At 43.5% G+C, this 16,703-nt stretch overlaps 1 protein-coding gene across 1 annotated transcript in view; it reads left to right on the top strand.

The window, feature by feature from the left end:
• Positions 1-13,063: 13,063 nt before the first annotated feature.
• The window catches only part of LOC307070110 (MOB kinase activator 3B-like), a gene marked incomplete at both ends in the record, with an annotated part of 112,757 nt that continues 109,117 nt past the window's right edge, over positions 13,064-16,703 (top strand). The window contains one exon of the mRNA XM_079728696.1: positions 13,064-13,481. Coding sequence (XP_079584822.1) covers positions 13,064-13,481 — 418 coding nt within the window. The remainder of the gene's footprint in view (positions 13,482-16,703) is intronic.

The following is a 16,703-nucleotide window of genomic DNA, read 5'->3' as shown; positions in this document are numbered from 1 at the left end:
ACCATTTGATTAGCGATAATTTAGACACACAGTTCAACCACACAACTTACTGAGTTTCTGTTTGTGCCCCGTCCTGCGCTAGGTCCTCGTGCTGTGATGAAGTCTAGGGTGAGATCCTAGCCCTCCCAGACCGATGGAAGGGCCATATGTGTGAGCACAGGGATGCAGTGTAGTGTGAGGTTACCGTGTGAGTGTGAGAGAGAGGTGGGTACAAGATGCAGAAGTCACAGGACAGAGATGGTGAGCCACCCCTTTCTTCCTTCCTCTCTACCTCTTTCCCTTTACTATACCAGAGGTTGAGGCCCTGAGGCTGGGCAAGGGAGAAGCCTTATCTGGGTGGAGATGTTTAGATTCCCCATGGAGAAGGCTGGCCATATACTGTTCCTGGATGGTAGCCACCTTCAACCTGGGGCTGTCACGCCCGGTACTCACTGACTGTTGTGGAAAGTTTAGGAACACCTCACAGATGAGAGGTTCCTCTGTTAGCATTCTCACTGTCCATGGCTGTGGCTGCACAGTATGTGGGAGAGATGATCCCTGTGATGGGTGGTCTCTCTTGTCTGAGTCAACCCTTGAGGAGACTGATGGCTGGTGTGCAGACACAGACCGTCTGCAGATAAATAAGGTATGTCTTAAACAGGGCCGTCCTTGAATTGATGTCGTACTGCAGCTCTACTAAAAAACAGCTACGTTTGCATAGGCAAGCTTGTGGGCACAACATGACATTGGGATCTCCATAAGGGCCCTCGAAACAAATAATACCAGTTTTCTCTAAATGACTTCTGCAGAAATTGATTGAAGCAACAACAGATCGGCCTTACTGCTTATAGGGCGTAGCTGTAGGTCTGTTAGTGAAATGTGTTTGCTTACATCAAAACCCTAGATTTCCCCCCCTTTTCCCATGCAGCACTGGAGACAAGGGGCTTTGGGGAAGCAGCAAATAGCACACTGCCCGAGGGCAGGCATCTCTCAGGAGGGAAGGCTGAGCCAGCTGAGCATGTGGCCAGTTGATTCTTCTCAAATTCACCAGTTACATGAGTTAGTACCTCCACTTCCCCTGGGGTAACGTTGGTACAAGAACAGAGAAAGGCCAGTTGTATGCTTAGGGGAAATTCTTCCTGATAAAAACCAAGAATGGGGAAATGGATCTCTCCTTCAAACTTTCCAAGATTTTATACAGTTTTGAAGGTCATGTCTTATGGAGAAGATGTCAAAGAACAGTCCAGGTTATGCGTGGGACCCCTATTGATCATGAAGCCACTTGAACTCCAATACTATGAGAAATCTGGGTTAATAAATGTAACATTGGAAATTTGTCTATCTTTACTCACACTGTCTCACTTATCCCCCAAACACGCTGTGATATTGCCTTAGTACCCTCATTTAACCAAACAAGAAATTGAAGCACAAAGAGGGAGGGTTTATCCCAGGAGAGTAGCTCGTTAAGGGGCAGAGTCTGGACTCAAGCCCACGTCTTTGTGACTCTAAAGGTAGGGCTCTGTGCAGTCCTCCAGGTGGCCACATCGTTTACAATTACTTGTTTGATTCAGTTTTATTTCAAGCCTCTTTTTTAGTTGTGGATGTGTTCAAGAACTTCGAGAGGATAGCATCATTAATTATTTGTCTCAGTTTTATTGCAGCATTATCCTCCTGTCCATCTGTTTCCCCTCTCGAGTTGAAAAGCTCCCAGGTAGATGTTTGTCTTTTCTCTCTAGAGAGTTTCTGGGGATGCAGCCTAAATCCTCCAGCTGGAACACTGTTTGATAACAGGAGTAAGGTTCTAATCAGTTGAGAAAGTTATTCTGTTACCAACACACAGAGATCATAGCTGGGTTAAAACCAAACGTACTGTATTCAATGTAAAGCATTTAAAAATTTTTAATGAGAAACTTTTATATTCCATTCAAAACAAGTGTTTGAGAGATTAATGGGAGGGTATGCAGCATGTAATTTGCCCTGGTATATCAAAATTCATGAAATAATATTGCACTAGATTTTATTACATGCAGAAATACTAGAACTTCTTCACAATATTAAGCTAAGTGTGTTATAAGTATTAGGGAATCTTTTTTTTAAATGTTTTATTTGTTTTATTTTTGGCTGCGTTGGGTCTTCCTAGCTGTGCGCGGGCTTGCTTCTAGTTGCGGCGAGCGGGGACTGACCTTCGTTGCGGTGCGCAGGCTTCTCATTTCAGTAGCTTTTCTTGTTGCAGAGCACGGTCTCTAGGTGAGTGGGCTTCAGTAGTTGTGGCTCGGGGGCTCTAGAGCGCAGGCTCAGTAGTTGTGGTGCATGGGCTTAGTTGCTCCGTGGCACGCGGGATCTTCCCGGACCAGGGCTCGAACCTGAGACCCCTGCACTGGCGGATTCTTAACCACTGTGCCCTCAGGGAAGTGCAATATTGAGGAATCTTGACTCATTATCAAATCACTTAGATTAATATTATTTCCTTTTTTCCTGAGAATTAGAAGTCCATCCGTATGAAGCAAGAAGGAAGCATTTGATTTCTTTCCTCATATGCAGGGCTCCCATTGCCACCCCTTCCCCTGACTCATAAACACACACTTGCATCGAACTGAATCATTTTCCATTGCTCATATCATTTCCTGTTGTTACGTCAAAAGTCACCATGTCAGTAACGATATAATGGTTTTCTACTAATGAAGTGCTTCCACAGGAGATATCTCTTTTAATTCTCACAGTAACCTTGAGAGGTAAGCACCAGGTGCTTACCTTTATTTTTTTAAATTTATTTTATTTATTTACTTTTGGCTGCGTTGGGTCTTCGTTGCTGTGCGCCGGCTTTCTTTAGTTGCCATGAGCGGGGGCTACTCTTTGTTGCGGTGGGCGGGCTTCTCATTGTGGTGGCTTCTCTTGTTGCGGAGAACGGGCTGTAGGCATGCGGGCTTCAGTAGGTGCGGCGTGTGGGCTCAGTAGTTGTGGTTTGAGGGCTCTAGAGCGCAGGATCAGTAGTTGTGGTGCACGGGCTTAGTTGCTTTGTGGCATGTGGGATGTTCCCAGACCAGGGCTCGAACCCATGTCCGCTGTATTGGCAGGCGGATTCTTAACCACTGCGCCACCAGGGAAGCCCTTACCTTTATTTTTAAAGAAAACAAAACTGAGGCTTATAAAGGGTGTCTTGTCCAAAGATGTAGCCAGTCAGAGTCATTGCCAGGACCTGACTCCAGACCACAAAAGTTCAAGAAATATGTATCATTGGGGGGTGGCACATGACCGTGTACATAGGGCTAGGTCTGTGTTTCTCCCATCCTCTTCCCTAACCCCCTTAGATGTGCCCTAGAAGTTCCTCTGGTCTTTTTTGTGAGCTACCTGTCTAGAGAGGCAGCCTAAATTAGGGTTGAGAGTTTTGGAGTCAGCTTGGCTACTTACTGTTTCTATGACCTGGGACGAGTTTTACTCTCACTGTATCTCAAGTTTCCCTGAGTATAAAATGGGGACAATAATACCTAACTCATAATTTTCTGTTTAAATAAATTGCAAAATAAATAAATGTTAGTTATTGTTACTATTACGTAATTAGGTTGAGTAGACTTTTAACCATTCTAACATTCTAATTGGCTGTTTGCTATCTCAGGAATCTGAGTCTCTGTTAAAACTTGAGTCATAACAGGATTCAAAGGATGATGACGATGATAGCAGCAGCCACGTTACTTAGTGCCTGCTGTGTTCCAAACATTTAACCAATATGCCCTCTGGAATTCCCACAGCAACCCTGCAGATGCTGTGTTCTTAGCTACTGGGCTATATTGCCTCCAGATTTTGCCTGCAGTTGGTGTTAGTTTTACCCATCCCACCAAGCTTAAAATAGTATTCTTTTGAAAATTAGAAATGTATTTTCCAATTTCCAGTCTTCTAGTGCATTTTGTGTTCTCTAACCCCCTTCAAAGATCTCTTGCAGTGGTTCCAGATGTCATACATAAATTTCCATAGTGCCAGGGATAAAAATTTTCCAGACCCTGAGACTCAAATTCACTTAGAGTGTCTAAAAGTAAATAAGTCTGTTGATAGTTACAGGAACCAACTTCCTTGAATTTGAATGTTTTCCCTTTAAAGCAAGACTTTTCCAAGAAAGAATTGGCATATCCTGTCTCAAAGAGAAAGAAGGAAATGGTAATTGACAATGACCTTTATCCCAGTATCCGATGGAGGTTCTGAGTGACATCACACCAGCTGGTATACACCTTTGCTTTAAAAAGTAAAAATACATTTTTTATCTGCCTTAGTTTTTTAATTTCAGCAATTAAATTAGCTCTACCTGTAGTTACCTCCTCATCCTCCATTTCTCTACTGCCACCTGCCTAAGTATTATGGTCTCAAATCATAAGGATTTTTTTCTAACCACAAAAATATTCTCTAGGTAGGCGAAAGATTTGGAAATAATAGAGAGCAAGTGGTTACTAACTTGGAGAAGTTTTTTTCTTTTAAAAATTATTAAAATAATTAGGATGCCTTTCATGAATATTAAATGGGTCAACTGAGCATTTATCTTGCAATAATTTTGCTTTCACTATTTATTTTTAAAACTGTGGTAAGATTGAATCAACCCTATGCAAGGTAGAACCAAAGATTTGCCATCTCCCCCATTACTGGGAATCTAAGCCAGTCTCTACTGGGCTCAGGAAGGACTTTATTTAAGAAACCTTTATTCTCTTTAAGAAAATATATTTTTAAAAGTCTGTCTTTTCTTCAGCACAGTGTGAGTATATGGTAAATTTAACCACACCAAGTAAATCCCACCCTTTTCTTCTCTTCCTTTTTTTTTTCTTTTTTAGAAATTTATGTATTTATTTATTTTTGGCTGTGTTGGGTCTTCATTGCTGTGCACAGCCTTTCTCTAGTTGCAGCGAGTGGAGAATAATCTTTGTTGCAGTGCGCGGGCTTCTTATTGTGGTGGCTTCTCCTGTTGCAGAGCGCGGGCTCTAGGTACGCAAGCTTCAGTAGTTGTGGCGCGCAGGCTCAGTAGTTGTGGCACGCAGGCCCTAGAGAGCAGGCTCAGTAGTTGTGGCCACGGGCTTAGTTGCTCCTCAGCATGTGGGATGTTCCCGGACCAGGGCTCGATCCCATGTTCGCTGCTTTGGCAGGCAAATGCTTAACCACTGCGCCACCGGGGAAGTCCCTAAATCCCACCCTTTTCTATCCTTCCACTCTTTTTACTCTTTCTTACCACCAAGTGTCCTCTTCTGAATGGTGATGTTTCTTTCTTACCACCAAGTGTCCTCTTCTGAATGGTGATGTTTCTGAGTCTGTGAAATGAAGAATCATTGTGGGTCTCTGCTGTAAACACCTGTGCATTGATCAATCACTGCTATTGCTGCCACTGCAGTATACCAGCTTGCATGCAATATTTTCCTCTTTGGAATATTTACTCCTATTTTTAATGCTAGACTGTCCACACTGGTGACTAAAATATACAAATGAAACAATGAAAATGCAACTTGAATGGATATTGAAGAGTTAGAAATTGATGGGGAGTGATGGTTATGCAACAGACTTCTGTAAGGCTGCACCTGTTTGTACTGATTTCATCTGTGTTCAGAAATAACCTGGGCATTTTAAAGCTCTGAAATCATACATGCCTTTGAAGATTAAAATGAGGCAGCACTGTCTCTCCCAACTGGTCTAAAACGCAACGGTACAGCAGCTCAAAGTTGAGGAAGTAGATTAGTTGGGCCAAAAAAAAGAAAAAGGCAAGATGGCTTCTCAGGCAGGAATCTCTCCAATTTTTGGATTGTTTTGTGAGCAAAGACAGTACCTAATGACTAGGCAGGAGTAAAACACTACAGAAAGGTTGATAGAGTCACTTTTTAGGCACAATCCTTTTGTTGGAGCCTGAGAAGGTTAGATGATGTTGAATTTATTCTCACACACACACACACACACACACACACACACACACACACACTCTCCTCTAAAATAAAAACCTAATGTACTTTTATTCAATATTTGGAGTGTGAGAGGAGGGTTCCATGGACTATTCTAGCCATAAAGCGAAAAAAATAGTGGGAAGATAATAAATCAGGTGAGTTATTCTTTAATTCTGAAGAGCTGGAATTTTAGGTAACACATGGGAAAGAACAGCCCATTTGAGAGAGAAGTTGGACAGATGTCTTGACTTTTCAGGACAGCCCAGCAGTTGGAAATATCTGACCTCAGTGCGTAGGCAGTGAACTTAGAGTTTGAGGTGGAGTCCCCAAATAATGAAAGGTAGGAGGTCCAATTTGGTTTCACTTTTGTCGTTCCACTTTGATGCAAAGGGTTCTTCATTCACTGTCATTTATTCATTCATTCAGCCAACATTCAGTGAAGTCGGCTCTGTTCCAGGCACCATCCTAGCTCCTGGGACCCCAGCAATGAAAATGGCATGGACTCCCTCATGTGGGGTCCTTCTGGGGCCCCCATTTTCCTCATGGCCTTCCTGTAGTGGATTGCCCTGCCAGCTGGTCTTGCCAGGAGGAGTGCTTCATCCCACAGAGGAGACATTAAACCTCCTTTCCCCAACTAATATCTCTCTGGTCCCTCTACTTTCTGTCCTGCCTGCCCTTCTGTACCTCCAGCGTCTCTCGAGGTGGTCACAGCTAAAGAGGACGCATCTCAGGAGTGGATGGGAGAGCTGTTTCATTTCTTCCTTATCCTTGGTGAGGAGTCTTTGATTTTTCAACTAATAAGTCAGCAGACATCAGTAGGAAAAGAAAAATAAGAACTTTTCTTGCCAGTGTTGCTTAGTTACCTTGTCAACATTCCCTTGCAGCCCAGCTGAATGCTCTCTGCATATTTTTATGGTGCACATGTTTTATTGCTATAATTGATCTATTTAGCAGAAAATATGGAGAACACATGGAGCGCCTGTCAATTTTATGCTGTTTATTTGAATAAATGTATGCTGTTTACTTGAAATTGAAGAGAATTTTTCTCTTCACTGTCTTTTTCATTCCTAACCTGAGTAATACCGTGAAGGAACCCCATCATGATCCATGTTGGGGCATTTAATTGTGTAGCTAAAAAAGCAAAAGCCAACGAACTGACCTCAGAACTAGACAGCAAGCTGTGGACTTTTCAAAGGCAGGGCCCAAGTTTTAATTAACTTTGTGTCCTTGGTGCCTAGCCCTTTAGTGAAGGTTTATTGGTTGAATGAGCAGTTAGCTTCAAACATTTCTTAAGAACCAGGATTGTAGTGGGTGTTATTCATAACATAGAATTTGCCATAGTTTTTAGCCACAGAGCAAAGCTGGTGACTTGTTCTTTTCTTTCTGGAGACTGGACAAAGACAGAGAATAACGACAGTGTCGTTGCTAGTCCCACATTTTATTTAGTCAAAGCAGCTTTGTGCCTGAGGCTGCCATGGCAGTAGCAGCAGCCATAGTCCATCTGGCATTTATGACAAAGTCTTCGCTGGGAACGTCCTGAGTTCTGGGGCTGTGCTATCCAAATCAATGCAGATCAAGAGACCTGGTCATTGTCACTATCTGTCAAGGCAATTGTATTCAAAACACTGAGTCTCTCATTCTTTTTCTCACATACACACACTCAGCTGATAACTAGGTTTATGAAGCAAACTGTTGACAAAACAACGAAGGGAAGTTTATTTAGTCATCCCCTTTCCCAGCCAGTAGGGCAGCCCACTAACCCAGTACTCCTTAAAACATATACTTCTGAGATTTTGTTGAAATTCAGGCTCAGATTTACTAGGTCTGGGGAGAGGCCTGAGAGTCTGCATTTCTGGCAAGCTCTCTTAGTTAGATCAGGCCTTGATACTTAAAGTGTCATCCGTGGGCCAGTAGATTTGGCATCACTTGGGAACTTGTTAGGCCTGCAGACTCTTAGGCGCCACCCCAGACCTACTGGACCAGAACCTGCATTTTAACAAGATCCCATGTTCACATTTGAGAAGCACTGCTCTAACCATGTAATAAGCCTACAGTGTCAATTATGGGCAAGGGTCCTGCTGGGGCTCTGGGTTGAAAGTAAGGTTAGATGGATTTCTTTTTTTTTTTTAAACATCTTTATTGGAATATAATTGCTTTACAATGTTGTGTTAGTTTCTGCTGTATGACAAAGTGAATCAGCTATATGTATACATATATCCCCATGTAGATGGATTTCTTGTTGCCTTTTTACTTCAAAACTCTTTTGGGTACCTGCCTCAGTAGAGCATCTGACGCCCAGATAAAGACACGGACAGATGCCTCTTTGTTCAGTCATTCAGTGGTGTGATGAATTTTATCCATCCTGGAGTGCCATTGTCTTTAAACACAGGGGCCCACTGACCAATCTATCCCTTCTCCAGAAAACTTTATTCTAGACAGAAAAGTTTGAACGGGAGAGACATGTCTGAGCATGTTAGAATGACGAACACATTTGCAACAGCATTAGGAGATGGAAGTTTCTGTTTTCTCATCTGTAAAATGCAGATAATAATACCACCTGTTCTAGCTTTCTTTATAGGCTTGTGAGGAGCTTTGACATCTACCTGTGAAGGGGCTTTGAAAACATAAGGATGTTCATGAGATTTTAAAGCAACTTTAGTGAGAAAAAAAATCATATATATTTCAGCACTGGAGAGGTCTGGATTCAAAACTTAGCCTTACCATCTACTAATTTTGTGATTTCTGCAAAATTATTTCATATGATTGAGCCTCAATTTCTTTTTATATAAAATGGTCATAAAATCCTCCATCATGCAAGGTTGTAGTGAGGATTAAAATGTTAATAATAGGGCTTCCCTGGTGGCGCAGTGGTTGAGAGTCCGCCTGCCGATGCAGGGGATACGGGTTTGTGCCCCTGTCTGGGAAGATCCCACATGCCGCGGAGAGGCTGGGCCCGTGAGCCATGGCCGCTGGACCTGTGCGTCCGGAGCCTGTGCTCCGCAATGGGGGAGGCCACAACAGAGAGAGGCCCGCGTACAGCAAAAAAAAAAAAAAAAAAAATTTAATAATATACATAAAAATCTGGTGCATAGTAGAGTTTAATAAATGGTAGCCAAGAGCAGCACATTAAGGGACTTGGTTGAGAAATAATCTTACAAAGATGACTGTTCCCTCACGTAAGCCTGTTACACTGGAGCAAAAAGGAAGAGTGACTTCAAAGCTGGTTAAACGTTTGAATAAACACCCATCCATTTCAAGAGGTTGATGTCTTGAAGTTTGTTTTCTAAGTATGTCTGGAAGAAAAGTTCCCAAACCTCAGACAAGGTTTTTTTTTAATTTAAATATTAGTGAGTACCAGCCACTGGCGGGTTTTGTGATTAGGAGGATTTGCAATGATTATCTGTCTCATTCACACACTCTCAACCGAGGTGCCAGAGGGACTTGGTAGTGTCCATGAGAGCCTGGCACTGGTACGGAGGAAGGTTTCCACATTGGTGTCCGTGCACCCAGACATGCCAGGCCCTGGGGAAACAGCAGAATTAGTGATAACGAGGGTCATGTAAGGTGATGAGATTGCTCTGAGGACCGTGGGAATTGATTGATGGTACCCTCATTATCAGAATAACAGAACAGCAAGTCTTATTTACTGGAGACATGAGGGGGCAGCTGTTGGGCTATTGATGCTTTACTGTCAGCAATTAAACATTTGCGATACAGAGGGACTTGTCTATTTTAAGAGAAAATAAACGTCCTTGTCCTCCTTTCCCTATCTTCCCAAGCTCTAGCTCATATTTTTATTTTGGAAATGCTCTTTGAAGGCCCTCAGCTTTCTAAAGTCTCTTTTCAGGCAGGCTAAGCCTTTGGGATGGTATTCTTTTGAAGAAGAGATTGCTACAGTGTGCAGAATTTGTGTGGTGATAACCTTCCTGGTGATATATATATATATATATATATTTTTTTTTTTTGCGATACGCGGGCCTCTCACTGTTGTGGCCTCTCCCGTTGCGGAGCACAGGCTCCGGACGCGCAGGCTCAGCGGCCATGGCTCACGTGCCCAGCCGCTCCGTGGCATGTGGGATCTTCCCGGACCGGGGCACGAACCTGTGTCCCCTGCATCGGCAGGCAGACTCTCAACCACTGCGCCACCAGGGAAGCCCCCTGGTGATCTTCTGAAGTACTGTGAATGTGATTTCACAGACAGCCAAAGGCAGGGTGTCACATGATCCGCTTTTCTGCATGGATCTCTTTGAGAGGGTGTGTACACTCGAGGCCAGGTGACGAGGGACAAGAACACCTCACTGACAATATGGCCTTGCAGTGAAAACCTAATAGGAAGAGGGTGGGCTTAAGAGGGAGGGAGTGAGCCGACCAAGGCTGCAGGGAGGCTGCAGGGAGTGGCCAGAAGAGGCATTCAGCTGAATAATCAGCAGTTCTGAGTGAAGCGCAGAGCCTGTGAGAGGCAGTCGGAATGTCTTAGATGGTTTTTGTTTTTGTTTTGCTCAATAACTTAAGGTTGAATGCATCACTGAACCGTGTTTGAGTGTGGCATAGCAGAGGAGTGGATCAGTGGATCCTGCTTCAAGTCCATTTTAACTGATGCCATGATGGACTCTTCTGACTCTGGCCACAGCTGTTGGCTCATTTTGCTAGGGTTTGACCCATGAATGGATCAGTGATCTCCTCTCTGTTTCCAGGCCACAGGACATCTTCTTCACTTCCAGCCAGTCGATACTTGTGGTCTTTGGGGAATACATGGACGGAAGCTCTAGGTAAAGGGGCTTCATGAACCAGCAGGAAGGACAGGTTGAAGAGCATCACTTTTTAGAATGTAAGGCTACATGGAAAGAGCATTTGCTAGCAATCAAAAACTGAATTTCGATCCTAGCCATGTCCCTACTCACTATGGGACCTTGTTCAGCAAGTAATTTTTTTTTTTTTTTTTTTTTGTGGTATGGGGGCCTCTCACTGTTGTGGCCTCTCCCGTTGCGGAGCACAACAGGCTCTGCGGCATGTGGGGTCTTCCCGGAACAGGGCACGAACCCGTGTCCCCTGCATCGGCAGGTGGGCTCTCAACCACTGCGCCACCAGGGAAGCCCTCAGCAAGTAATTTTATCTCTTGGAGACCCAGGGATATTGATACCTACTACAAATCTACTGCACCTATTCTAAATCTGCTATAAATCACACCAGAATTTTAAAAGGGTCAAATGAGGTGATGGAGAAGAGAGCACTGAAGACTTCAGAGCTGCCCTGTCCAGTATGGTAGCCACTAGCTGCATGTGGCTTTTTGGATTATTAATTAATTAATTAAGTCAATCAATTATTTAATTAATTAGAATGAAATAAAATGAAAAATTCAGTTTCTCAGTCACACTAGCCACCTTTTAAGTGCTCAGTAGCCACATGTGGCTAGTGGGTACCATACTGGACAAAAAAGATACAGAACATTTGCGTTACCACAGAAAGTTTTATCAGGTAGTGCTTCAAAGCACTATTTAGGATGTAAAGGATGGCATGTTGTAAGGGTGATAAATTCTGTCCTAGTTAGGGGTTCTTAGAAAGAAACAACCCACTCAAGTTAGCTGGAGTAAAATGAGATATTTGACTAATTCAAGAAAAATGTATGTGTACCAAGGGTTGGAAACACAACTAGGCTTCAAGAGGAAATGGAACCAGTCCCTAGAAGACTATCAAGAACAAAAGAAGCTCCTCTCTCCCCACTGTCTCTCTTTCTCTTGTCTTCCTCTGCCTGTGGTCACTTGTGCCCTTGTCTCTGTTTCTCTGTCTGTGCATATGGCTTCTTTCTTTCTCTCCTCTTCCTCCTTCACTTCTTCCTCCTCTTCTTCTCAACCCCTCCCCCTTTCCTCCCTCCCCTCTCTGCAGACCAGCTTTCTCAACTGTACTACACATGGTCCAAATAGGGCTCAAGCAGACCCAATTTTGTAAAAAAATTGTTTAAGTATCATTGATTTACAATGTTGTATTAGTTTCTGGTGTACAGCAAAGTGATTCAGTTACACATATATAATAGTTTGCATTTGTTAATCCCAAACTCCCAATCCCATCCCTCCTCCCCCTTGGCAACCACAAGTCTGCTGTCTATGTCTGTGAGTCTGTTTCTGTTTTGTAAATAAGTTCATTTGTGTCATATTTTAGATTCCACATATAAGTGTTATCATATGGTATTTGTCTTTCTCTGTCTGACTGACTTCAGTTGGTTCAATAAACTCCAGGTCCATCCATGTTGCTGCAAATGGCATTATTTCATTCTTTTTTATGGCTGAGTAGTATTCCATTGTATATATGTGTGTGTGTGTGTGTGTGTGTGTGTGTGTGTGTGTGTGTGTGTGTGTATATATATATATATATATATATATCACATTTTCTTTATCCATTCATCTGTCGATAGACATTTAGGTTGTTTCCATGTCTCCATGTCTTGGCTATTGCAAATAGCATCAAGCAGACCCAGTTTTCATCACTTCTCAGGGATAATGCCTAACAAAGGCTGGATCCTGATTCCAAATTCCTAGGGAAGCCAGCTGGGTGTGACAGCCACCCTGCTCCAATCAGCTGTATCCAGGTGGATGGGGGTAGTGTCCTTATGCTTACTCAATAGGGGCAAGTTGGGGGGTGGGGCAGATGCTCTAAAAAGGAGCATATGGGGATGTGTCATTGACTAACATGCTCATCCATAACACCTTGGAGCAGTCCATTGAAACTATGATCACACAGGGAAAAGTTCCAGAGATTTGATCAAGGCCATGAAGAAAAAGGGTGTGATACTTTTCCTTCTTTGGCTATTTGGTCATATGATTTGATCACCAATCCAGATTCTCAGGGGTTTGGCTTATCTTCCATGTCCTTATACGTGGATGAAAGTGGGCACAGCCAGAAGTGAGATGGAAGTCAGGTCTAAGCCTTTGTCATTTCTTAAATGCAAACAGGACACTAATGAGACCCTTTTCTCTCCTGCCTTTAGGAAGAAACATGAGGTTCTCCTGGAAATCATTCAAGAGGAAGATGGAAGGGGCTGTCTAAAAAGAGATTGAAAGCTGCAGACCGCAAGACTGGGGCCAGAGGGCTGGCAGTGGAAAACCCTGTTGGGTTGTGATCTCTCGTTGAAAAGTCCCAGTTGCCTTTTTGCTTCCTGCAGGAGGAAGCAAGAGAAGGAGAAGACCATGTCCATAGCCTTGAAGCAGGTGTTCAACAAGGACAAGACGTTCCGGCCGAAGAGGAAATTTGAACCTGGCACACAGAGGTTCGAACTCCACAAACGGGCTCAGGCATCCCTCAACTCAGGCGTGGACCTGAGGGCAGCTGTGCAGCTGCCCAGCGGGGAGGACCAGAACAACTGGGTGGCGGTGCACGTGGTGGACTTCTTCAATCGGATCAACCTCATCTACGGTACCATCTGTGAGTTCTGCACTGAGCGGACCTGCCCTGTGATGTCAGGGGGCCCCAAATACGAGTATCGGTGGCAGGATGACCTCAAGTACAAGAAGCCGACTGCACTGCCAGCCCCCCAGTACATGAACCTTCTCATGGATTGGATTGAAGTCCAGATCAACAATGAGGACATATTTCCAACGTGTGTGGGTAAGTCCATGACCAGCTTCCTGGTTATTTTGTCACCTTCCACCCAAGCTTGGAGGGTTTGCAGAGGCTTCTTCCGGGATGGCCTTTGAATGCTGGATAGCACGTATATCAGTGTTTCCCTAAATTCCATCACTCACATATTAGCAATTTCTTTTTCTGGATCTAAGGACCTTATTGAAAAAACAATCATTTGTAGACCACTTAGAATTATTTTGTAGACCTAAATAGTGGGAAACACTGGCTTGATGAAAAGTTGGATTTGATCTTATTGGCTTCCTTAGGATTAGACTCCAAACCCACCCAGAGCTCCTGGTAAAATTTTTAATTTGGAGCTAATTAACTAGTTAGTTACATTAACTCTGGTGCAATTATTGGTACTCGTCTCTCAGGGTAAGAAATCCCAGTGTGAGAATCCGTGGATTTGTTTGGGAATCAAGCAGACAGGCAGTTGGCATTTTGGAGAAATAAGATCCTGGCATTCTCTTCTTCCCTCTCCTGATCATAGGTATTAATTTCAGTCTGTACTATTAACTCTGGACCCTTGTGTAGCTGCTAGACCAACCCGGACACCTGAAATGCAAATGCTTTTGTTTGCTTTGTGCTCTGAGCCATAAAACTCTTCAAGGGGAGAGACCAGACCTTTCCTATCTCTTATATTTCTTTATGCTGCTGATTATTGAATCTGCATGCCTGGCAGGTTGAATTCAGAATTCAGTTTTTAGGGCCTTAGGTTCAGTAAAGATGAGCATTCTCTTCTTTCCACTGTTACACCTGTGATACCTAGCTTGGTGCCCTGGAACCTTTTAGGCACTCGGGAACTATTTGTGGAATGGTTGAAAAAACACTTATGCTGCTGGAAAATATTATTGAAAAGCTCTGAGACAGTTGGAGTATTAAAAAAAAAAAAAGCGTTTGAAACACATTGCTAAAATCACCTTTAGATGATTTAGATGGGGCATGTGTGTCCCCATGTGGCATATGGAAAGTTGAAGTGGGGTGTATGGAAGTAATTATGTTTATACCAGAAAAAAAATGTATATAAATTGATTAGGGCAGTATGTCCATCTTGAAATATTCAGCACACAAACCAATCTGCTCAGAATCCTCGTGTTGCCTTGACTTGTCCAGTTTTCTCACATACTTTCTCTCTGCTGTCCCTTGTTAGGGCAGGAAGTGGGGGGTATGGCAGCACAACCCCCCTTGGTTGGCTCACCAGCATAGGAGGAAGAAGGCAGGTTTCAGAAACTCCCCTGGCTGTATAATTGGCGCCTTGGAGGAGTAGCAGTTTCCTAGGTTCATGTCTTTTTTGCACTTTCATTGACTGTCAAAGGCTTCCTTTTGGAGCTGGGGGGAATTTGTCTTTCCAAAAGCATTACAAGCAACTGCCAATGACTGTGCAGAACATACAACAGCAGTAAAGGTAAATAAATGTGGGCAGGGATCCCTCCTTGCTGCCCTTCCCCTTCTGTTTCTTTGATGCTTTGAACTCTGGGCACTTCTGTTCTCTCTGGCAGTTGTGGTTACCACATAGAGCTGCTGACCAGAAATAACATCACAGAGCCTGGTGTGTTACTTAAGAGGGAGGAAGCTTCTGGCCATCTCCCTGGAAAATAGAACATCATAGGTGATTTTAGACTTTGCTTGGAGGAAATCACTGGATGCCGCCAGATCCCCCAGAGCAAATGACTTTGCTTTCTTTTTCTAGATGGTTTCCTTAGCCATTCAGTGTGCTTGGGGAACACTCACCTGATCAGAATCCTCTATTTCAGCTCTTCCCAATCTGTGCCGCACAGTACAAAAGTGTTTTGGGAGCTCTTAATAGGTGCACTGTGATTTTTTTTTTTTTCTCCCATGGAAAAATAAGTTTGGGAAATGTGGAGTGAAATTGATTTCTTTACTGCAGGACTTTAAATATACTAATGTGCATTATACATCTCCAAGAAAAGAATACGTTAGTAAGTAGTGTATCCTAATTTGAACCTGGTACCTTCTTTTGTTTTTTGTTTTTTTTAATGGAACACTATTAGCATCTTTTGGGAAATGTTCATCTATATAGAGTTGTCAAACTTTCCTTTGTATCAGAATTACTTGGACCTTCTTCTCAAAATGCAGATTCCTTGGTCCTCCCCCTCAACAACTAAATCAGAATCTCTTAGGTGAGGCCTAAGAATCTGTACTTTTGGTAAGCTCCTCCCACCCCTCTTGTTCATTGTAACCACCCAGAATGCTTTTTATCCTCCCCAGGAACAGTTTGTTTCTTACCTCTCTGGTTTTAACCATGTCATTCTCTCCTTTGGAATCCCCTTCTAGTGAATTCTTTTGCATCCTTTATACCATCTCAGGCTTCCCTGGTGGTCCAGTGGTTAAGACTCCTCCATGCTTCAATGCAGGAGGCGTGAGTTTGATCCCTGGTTGGGGAACTAAGATCCCACATGCTGTGTGGCGTGACCAAAAATTTTTTTTAAAAAAATGAACTTTAGGGGCTTCCCTGGTGGCGCAGTGGTTGAGAGTCCGCCTGCTGATGCAGGGGACATGGGTTCGTGCCCCGGTCCGGGAGGATCCCACATGCCACGGAGCGGCTGGGCCCGTGAGCCATGGCCGCTGAGCCTGCGCGTCCGGAGCCTGTGCTCCGCAACGGGAGAGGCCACAACAGTGAGAGGCCCGCATACCGCAAAAAAAAAAAAGAAGAACTTTATACCATCTCCTCTGTGAAGACTCTCATCTTTTAGAATATAAGCCCCTTCAAGTTATAGAATATGTCTTATGCATTTGAATATCCCAGCACTAAGTCCAGTCCTGGTGCCTTATAAGTTGTTGGATGGATGGATGGATGGATGGATGGATGGATGGATGGATGGATGGAAAGATAATCTTTATAAAGTTCCAGCATGTGTATGGTGCTGGTGATCAAAGTGAAGTTAAACAAATGTCTCTGAATCTCTTTATCACCATTGCTGGGTATTTCCCGTACCTTGCCTTCCACAGGGTTTAATTATGTCTGTTTAACTTTTCCAAGGTTAAAATGTTAGGGGTCAGTAAAAACCACCACCATCCACCATCACCCTGAGGGTCTTCATTAGTATCCTTCTCACCTCTGCTGTTTGTCCTCAGACAATACTGTTGCTGTCTTTGCAAGAACTTGTCTTTTAGGAGCCGCTTTCTCTATGAGAATTCATTTCCTCCTCTTCTTCCTCCCCCTGATTCCAGCCTACTTTCCTTCTT

The sequence above is a fragment of the Hyperoodon ampullatus genome (assembly GCF_949752795.1).
Source record: "Hyperoodon ampullatus genome assembly, contig: scaffold_310, whole genome shotgun sequence".
In the NCBI taxonomy this organism is placed as follows: Eukaryota; Metazoa; Chordata; class Mammalia; order Artiodactyla; family Ziphiidae; genus Hyperoodon; species Hyperoodon ampullatus.
Note: the sequence above shows the minus strand (reverse complement) of the source record. Positions and strands in the feature narration are given on the sequence as shown.